Raw genomic sequence first — 9013 nt, 5'->3', positions numbered from 1 at the left:
GTGTTAGTTAATTAACCATCAAAGACAGGTTGGTTTTTGCCAAATATCTTTCATCAATCATGGAAAGCAACATCAATCATTTACTTACATTACAGTAGTCTACTTGGACATATAATTTTCTTTTTTATCAATTTTTAATATTTTCTCTTTTAAATCTTTCATATTAATTTTTTATCTTTCAAATATTAATAAAATAATTAAACTTATAATATGTCTCTCGCTCTTTCTTTTTATCTTTGTCATTAAATTAATCTTTTATATATATATATATATATATATATATATATTTTGAGAATAGTTCAAGTATAACTCAAAAAGTTTAATATTAGATAAAATAGATAAAATTAAACACTATATAAGAATAATAATTTATAATACTATTATCTTAAGAGTTTGAGTTAAAGTAGTATAAATACCTTATACATAATATAAATATCATATGTATAGAACCATAATCCCTATAACTCATATAAAAAATATATATAACCCAACAATAACCTTATCTTAATAAGCTTCTCTTTTGATAACTTAAATTTAATTATGTATAAATTACAAATAAAAGATTACATAAGCAACTTATGTAAAATAGTTTCTGCACTTTAATTTTTACATAAACTTATTACGTACAAACACTGATTCCCTTTTTCTTTAACAAGTGCTTATAGATAAATTAATCTAAACCTGCGCGTAGCTATGCGCTATTTCTTTTTTGCAATAATAATTATTTCATGACTTTAAAGACAAATAAATTAACAAAAGGGTTTTGTTTGTCTATTGTAATTCTTTTTTTAATGGATGGCTTCTGTGTTCTCAAAAATAAAAAATAAAAAAGAACTTATATACGTCCGTCATAGAAAAATTCAACAAAAATAAATTTTTAATTATTTCTTTTACATTTTTCTCTATAAAATTTATTACCTTGAAAGGTTTGATTTGTTTGCTTACTACTTGAAGGTATCATTTTCTTCTTCGATTTCTTTCTGTTCCGGTCTGAAATTAGGGACTAAACCAGAACTGAGAATCAACTCTATCGTCAAAGAATCTCCCCTCTTTCACTCGTCCTTCATGTATATATAGGGTCTTTCAGTCTTAAAACTGTTATCTTACTGTCAGATCTTTAGCTAACCAACCTATCCACTTCTCCACTATTCTTTCCTGAAATCTCGCATGGGGGTGGTTATTCCTAAAATCCAGGGATATTTGCTCGTCACCTCGGCAACCTCGACCCAAATGCTTGTCACCTCGACCACATCAACCCAAATGATTGTCACCTCGGCCACCTCGACCCAAATGCTTGTCGCCTCGACCACATCGACCCAAATGCTCGTCACCTCGGCCACCTCGGCCTAAATGATCGTCACCTCGGCCACCTCGGCCTAAATAATCGTCACCTCGGCCACCTCGGCCCAAATGCTTGTCACCTCGGCCTGTGACTGAAACTCGTTTTTTTGTGATAAATATTTATCGAGTCGGAATCCAAATGAGCATGTTGAGGTCGGCCATTCCCTAGACGGTACACAGTCCTCCAACCTTGAGTCCTTAACTTGTTGGGATGAGAGGTTGTCATAAACCGTCCACATATTCTAGTAAGGACAAGTAAATATATAACATGATAAAACTAAGCTCAGTCCGAGGGAGACTTCGACATAAGATAAGTAAAACGATCAAGCTGAGGTCGGCTTAAGGGAGGCCTCAACATATGAGGTCGGCCTAAAGGAGACCTTGACAAAAGATAAGTAAAACGATCAAGATGAGCTCGACCTGAGGGAGACCTCAACATATGAGGTCAGCCCGAGGGAGACCTCGACATAAAATAAGTATAACGATCAAGCTAAGGTCGGCCTGAGGGAGACCTCAACAAATGAGGTCGGCCTGAAGGAGACCTCAACATATGAGGTCGGCCCGAGGGAGACCCTGACATAAGATAAGTATAACGATCAAGCTGAGGTCGGCCTGAGAGAGACCTCAAAATATGAGGTCGGCCTGAGGGAGACCTCAACATATGAGGTTGGCCTGAGGGAGACCTCGACATAAGATAAGTAAAACGATCAAGCACAGGTCGGCCTGAGGGAGACCTCAACATATGAGGTCAGCCCGAGGGAGACCTCGACATAAGATAAGTAAAACGATCAAGTTGAGTTCGGCTTGAGGGAGACCTCAACATATGAGGTCGGCCCGAGGGAGACCTCGACATACAAAAGATAAACTGATTAAGTTGAGGTCAATCTACTAAAACTATCAACGTACTGTGGTATTCTCTCGCTCGTAGCGAGGTCGGATATGAATTTAGCCCTCAATGTACTAAGGTATTCTCTCGCTTGTAGCGAGGTCGAATCCGAGTTTAGTCCTCAACGTACTAAGGTGTTCTCTCGCACGTAGCGAGGTCGGAATCGAGTTGAGTCCTCAACGTACTGAGATATTCTCTCGCACGTAGCGAGGTCGGAACTGAGTTGAGTCCTCAACGTACTGAGATATTCTCTCGCACGTAGCGAGGTCGGATCCGAGTTTAGTCCTCAGCGTACTAAGATATTTTCTCGCACGTAGCGAGGTTGGATCCGAGTTTAGTCCTCAACGTACTGAGATATTCTCTCGCACGTAGCGAGGTCGGATCCGAGTTTAGTCCTCAGTATACTAAGATATTTTCTCGCACGTAGCGAGGTCGGATCTGAGTTTAGTCCTCAGCGTACTGAGGTATTCTCTCGCACGTAGCGAGGTCGGAATCGAGTTGAGTCCTCAGCTTACTGAGATATTCTCGCGCACGTAGTGAGGTCGAATCCGAGTTTAGTCGAGTTTGAGTGTCTTTTGGTGCTTTGTAAAATTGGTAATTCATGAGATCTTAATGTTACGTAAAATAATACAAATAAAAGGTTTATAAAGAGGATACAATTGGATTTGGCAAAGAGCATACACTCCTTTCAGCTTAGTGCTTGAGGGGATATTTTTGGCTGACTGACGTCGGCCCACTTCCTGCTACGAGGTCGGTCTCGAGCCTACCTCTCTGTCCAGCATCGTGCTTGTGGAGGAGACCCAGAGTTGACTGTCATCGAACCCCTTCTTGCTTCGAGGTCGACCTAGAGCTCACCTCTCCATTCAGCTTCGTCAAGACTGCCACCATTGAAACGTCATCAGGGATCATCGCAAGCCCTTGTCGTCGAGAATCAAAAGACCTTTGTCGTGTCTTCTATGTTGCCAACTCCGCCATAAATGCTTTCTTTGTGGAGTACTTTATCATCGTGATTTCTTCACATTATTGTGGTTGGGACCTCGTTTTACCGGGCCCCACGATGGGTGTCAATGTTCTGGTCTGGAATTAGGGACCGAACCAGAACTGAGAATCAACTCTGCTGTCAAAGAATCTCCCCTCTTTCACCCGTCCTTCATGTATATATAGGGTCTTTCAGTCTTAAAACTGCTATCTTACTTCTAGATCTTTAGCTAACCAACCTACCCACTTCTCCCTATTCTCTCCTGAAATCTCGCATGGGGGGTGGTTATTCCTTAAATCCAGGGATATTTGTGCGTTGACAACTATATAACGTATAAATATAGTTTTAGCATTTTCTTTGTCTCTAAAAGTTGTTCTGAGATCAACATACCCTTTAACTTCCACTTGATCTCCCGAGAAACCAACAAGTACTTCATCAAAGGGCCTCAATTGGTCCGTCGATATTTGCAGCCCCGTATAGGTATTCCAGAACATCACATCTGCAGAACTCCCTTGATCAACTAGCACTCTATGGACATTCCTTCCCATCATGATAAGAGACAAGACTATAGGATCATCTTCGTGTGGAACTACTCCCTTTAGGTCTTCACTCGAAAACACTATGGCCAGAACTTTCTTCGGCCTTTCGATTTTGGCCGTAGTCATGACACTCCTTACATATCTTTTCCTAGCCGAGCAGGTTTGTCCTCCTCCTGCAAAACCTCCGGCTATCGTATTGAAGTCTCCTAGCACAGGTGTTTCGTGCAAATCGGGGACCGGACGAGTTCTAGAGGGGTCCACATCTGTATCAGATTTCATATATTTCCCCATGAGTCCCCTATTCGCCAACGTGGAGAGTTGGTTATTTAAAGAGTAACACGAGTTCGTGTCATGACCTCCGGCCTGGTGAAACTTACACCAAGCGTCCGGTTTGCTCCCGAGTGTTCTCCCTGTAATATTGGGATAGCGCAAATGTTTAAATATTTTCGCATCTTCTAATATTTCGGTTGGAGCCAATCTAAAACCTGGGATTTTCCGAATTCGTCGATACTCAGTCCTTTGTTGTGCTATATAAGGGACGAAATGACGATCCATTCTCGTCCGAGGTGGAGTCCTTTCTCTTCGAAAAGTTTTGATGTCTTGTTCACCCTTGGTATGGGCCAGTGTTCTCTTGTCCCCTGCTTTTTTATGACGCATGGCCTCTTCGATCTCTATTTCCACAGCTGCCCTTTGCCTAATCTCCATTAAGGTCTTTGGGGGAATCCGATACAGGGATTCACCGAAGGAACTTTCTCGGAGCCCCTTCATAAAGGCTTTTACAAGTAAGCCCTCGTTTGGGTCGACTACCCTCATGCTAATATTGGTGAAGCGATTTAGAGTTCAGTTTGAAACCGAGACCAGGGATAGTGAAGGTGTAGGTGTTGGTTAAGAAAGATTAGCTAAATTAGTGTAACTGAGAGCTCGGTTTACAACCGAGACTGGAGCTAGGTAAAGTCTAGATATTAGATATAAGGAACTGACTAAATTGGTGTGGTCGAGATCGAGATTATAGGGCATTGGAATCGGTTAGGGGTGCAGCGTAGAACAATTAACAATCAAGATTATTTAAAGAATTGGTTAAGTTAAGATTGGTTAGAAGTGCGTAGTTTCTGAGTATCGAGTGGAGAGTTCAATAAGAGAGATAAGCAATTTAACAGTAAATATGGAGAAGTAAGGTTAAATACTTGAGTGCAATATTAAATAGATAGTCAAGTAAGAAGTAGCAGAAAACAAGCCAAGTTCAAAAGGTAATACAAAAAAATAATAATAATAATAAGCCTAGATATATAAAGTAAGGAGTCTCAGTCATCGGCATCCACTAGTTGTCCGTTGACCACAGACTTAGAGATGTTCGCAGGAGATAAATCTGCATCAGGACAAAGAACTCGAACTTGGTCGAGGGCAAGTTGGAATCCCATGTTCAGGGAATAATCGATTTAATCTTTGAGGAGTTCTAAGCTATTAAGGAAATCTTTCTCTTTAAGGGTCCAGCTTTTCTTCTCGGCTTCTAGGGTTTTCAGTTGATTGTGTAAGTCAGCAAGCAATTCATCCTTTTTCTTTACTTGGTTAGCTAGCTCGGCAACTTCATTGGTCAAACGGGAGGTTTCGGTTTAGGAAAGTGTCAAAGCTTGATCTTTTTGCTCTAAGTCAAGGGATTTCTGAGTGGATTGGAGGTTGAACTGGTCCATTAGCATAAAGCTGGATGCTTCGGCTTTATGGAGATTAGCCAGGATACTCTCGTGAAGAGTTTTGAGATATTGGGTTCTTAGCAGGTTGATGTCGTGACGGAGGTAGTTGTGTTTCCGACCATGTTAAGAATGAAGGAACTGGGGGTGCCAGAAGCTTAACTCGGTGTCATCCACTGTATGGTGAGGAGCCAATTGAATTTGTGAGGTTAAGTGTTGCGAGGTGGCTTCAATTGCCTTCTTGCCTCGGGATTTGAATTTTCTGGTCAGGGACTCAAGATCGGGTTTTGATGTCTCTTCATGAAGTTCAATACGAGGAGGAGGTGCTGAAGGACTCGCGCCAAGTGTGGTGGTTTTTTGCTTTTTGAGTTGGCGAGCCCGTTTTAACATATCTTCATGGGACATCGCCATCAAGCTCTCTGTAAAAATAAGTAGAATTGGTTAAAAGGGAGGTGGTATTGAGCATAAAATAATAAAAGGACAGTAGTAAAGTAAGTATCGATGTGGAATTTTAGATCCACCACTCAGAACTCCAACTCTAATAATTTTCGGGTATCAAAAATAACATCCAATTGTTCCAGCATCAAGCAGTCTTTTTTCTCAGAGGGGTCCAGGTCTTCTAATTGCCGAGGGGATTGAAGGTTGGGCGATTGGTACCAATATAAGGGGAAGCCTTCTAGGAGGGAAGGGTTGTGATCAGGGGCAACTATTTTTATGAAAATACCCTTGAAACCCTTATAAGAAGAGTTGTATAGGGTTAGGAGACCTCGGCCACTAACTCCGCTAAGAGAAGCTAATAGCTGTTTATGAGGAGCTCGTAACTCAAAGAAGTAGAGAAACATGTTGCTTGACGGGGTAATGCCGAAGTGAGTGCATAGAATTTGGAAGGCACGAATGAAAGCCCAGCTGTTAGGCTGCAGTTGGCATGGAGAGACGTTCAGAATGGTGAGGAATTCTTTTTCGAAGGTATTGAAGGGAAGTCGTAAACCTAGTTTCTCAAATAAAGTGACATACATATAGGTAAATTTTTTAGGGGAAATGGGAAATAGATTACCATCCCTACAGATAGGTTCATCACCATCACAGGCGATGACGGTTACATCAGTCTCATTGCTTTTGCATAAGGTTTGGTGGCGTCTAAAAGCCCTAATCCTAGTGAGGGTAATCATGGATGAGGTTTCTTTGCGTAAGGCCAGGGGGCCCAGGAATAGAGGACGTCATAGTGAGCATTCATGGAGGGCAATTACAGTGATGGCGTGGAAGGGGGTTTTCAGAATAAGTTATGGTTAATCAGGGAAGGAAATACAATCGCAAAGCTAAAACACAGTACAGAAAACAAAGATAATGCATAAGAAACAAGCAAAGGGAGCGAGAGGACACAAGCATGAAATTTGAAGGAGAAGAAGAAATACTTGGAAAAAGGAAATGGTGGTGGAGAAAGATAGGTGGGAGTCGAAAGAGCTTGAGTGAGTGCAATGAGTGAGGGAGATGAGGGGATGGTCGAGTGTGTAGGTTAAAGGGGGAAATAGGTAACGTTTGGTATTCAAAAAGGAGGGTAAAAGAGGGACCGTTGGATGAGTTACACGTGGTTGCGTGAATGCAGGAAGTAATGATGATTTTACGGGAAGTGGTGAAGAGCAGTTATTGACAAGACAACCTCTGCTCTCCTCGTTCTGGAGACGAGAAAGTGCGGAGGTTTGAGAGCTATGTACTGGTCCAGAGAAAGTGGTTCAGTTTTGGGCCGAGATGATGGTTATGAGACAAGATGAATTTTTAGCATATATGGCAGATCGGGAGTAGTAGATCAGTTTGACAACGAGGAGAGAATATTAACTGAATTAAAATTCCGTGTTTTGTGGGATTTTTGGGAATTAATGAGGTTGTTATTATGTTTAGAGATATTTTAGGAGTAAAAGATAATTTTATTTTGTATTTGTAGAATTTAATATTTTGTAACTGATTATTCTATAAATAAGAGGGTTACTCCCATGGTCAAGGGATGAGAGATTTTTTGACCTAAGTTAGTCTAAAACACTCTCTTTTTGTTTTGGTAAAGAATTATCTAGTATTTTTCTGAACCAGAACAGGAATCAATCGGACAAAGTAGGATGGTTGATCCAAGCACTAATTAAAGAACTTCTATTATGTTGAAAATGATTTAATATTTTCTTTTCTTAATTTTATTTGGACTTGTATGGATTTGATTTTATTTGGACTTTGTTTGAAACTTATGATAATGATGTATTGTATTTTATTTGAATTTATTTGAATGTTGTTATCTTTGATTGAATGTTTAAAATTTTAGTTTTATATATAGATCTTTTATAGATTTTTATATAGATCCTTTTTAGATTTTAATAACTATAAAATTTTGTATAACTTTATACCATTTTTATACAATATTTTTATATAATTTTATGGTTAAATACTTTTTTAAATATTTTTAGAATTTTTTTTTCTAAATATCCACGGGTACCCATATATATCCACGATATTAAAAAAAATGTGAGTATCCACATAATGGATACTTGCACAGATATGGAAATGGGTACAAGGCCGATATTTATCTAGCAGGGAGGGTAATAGGGAGCTCTTACCTGTACCCGTCCTACCTAGTTGACATCCCTAGACGTTAGTACTAGTTTAACGGAAAGGATCACATTGAATAACATGTTATGATACTTGATTGAACCAAAAACAAATAATGAGATGAAAACGAATAAAATTCCAAAATATGGGAACCAAAATAGTAATTAAACAAAAAAAAAACTAGTCCACATATCCATTGTAAAACAATCCACTTATGCTCACTAAATTATATTTAAGACTTTCTACCAAAAGAACATTGCAATATAGAGACTAGGATCCACACTTATCTTCCAAATACCAATTGTCCATTCGTTTTGGTTTCCTCCAATTATCATGCTTCCTCCTTGACATTTCTTCAAGTAAAGGAAGATAGACCATTTTCTCATCATATGTCATGAGTACTCATTTTTCAACTATGATCACGAGGGACCTCTTCCTCCTATTAAGCATATACCAATGCAAACAATGCCTTTCTTGATTATGAAAATGAACTTTGGTCCTTTTATGTTATTTTTGAAATGTTTAGAAACATTTTGTACAATATGTTGGTGAGATATATTAGATTTTTTTTCAAAGCCCAATCCTCTCTTTTCTTAGGGTTTCAAGATAATCTTATCAACATATTTAATGTCATGTTTACCTCCTTTCGCACTACAAGAAAACCAGGAAATAATGATTGAAAATTTAGTCACTAAATGAATAAAATCGATCACTAATTGAAATAGTAACCAATTTAGTGACTAACGAAAGTGGACACTATTTCCTTCGTCACTGATTTATAGTGATTGAATTAGTGACTAAATCAGTGATCGAATTTGTAACAAAATCAGTGACTGAATTAGTGGCTGAATCGGTGACTAAATTAGTGACCAAATCAGTGGCTGAATTTGTGACTGAATCAGTGACTGAATCAGTGACCGAATTTGTGACTGAATTAGTGACTGGGCTTGTGATGAAATTAGCGAATATGTTACTCAATTTGTGACCAAATTTG

The 9013-nt window shown here is 39.1% G+C and overlaps 1 protein-coding gene across 1 annotated transcript; it reads right to left on the bottom strand.

The window, feature by feature from the left end:
• Positions 1-3412: 3412 nt before the first annotated feature.
• On the bottom strand, positions 3413-4558 carry LOC114180488. The gene has a single exon (XM_028066802.1). The coding sequence runs from the start codon at positions 4556-4558 to the stop codon at positions 3413-3415; it is 1146 nt and encodes a 381-aa protein (XP_027922603.1).
• Positions 4559-9013: the final 4455 nt, after the last annotated feature.

This window comes from Vigna unguiculata, chromosome 4, assembly GCF_004118075.2.
Source record: "Vigna unguiculata cultivar IT97K-499-35 chromosome 4, ASM411807v1, whole genome shotgun sequence".
Taxonomy (NCBI): Eukaryota; Viridiplantae; Streptophyta; class Magnoliopsida; order Fabales; family Fabaceae; genus Vigna; species Vigna unguiculata.
Note: the sequence above shows the minus strand (reverse complement) of the source record. Positions and strands in the feature narration are given on the sequence as shown.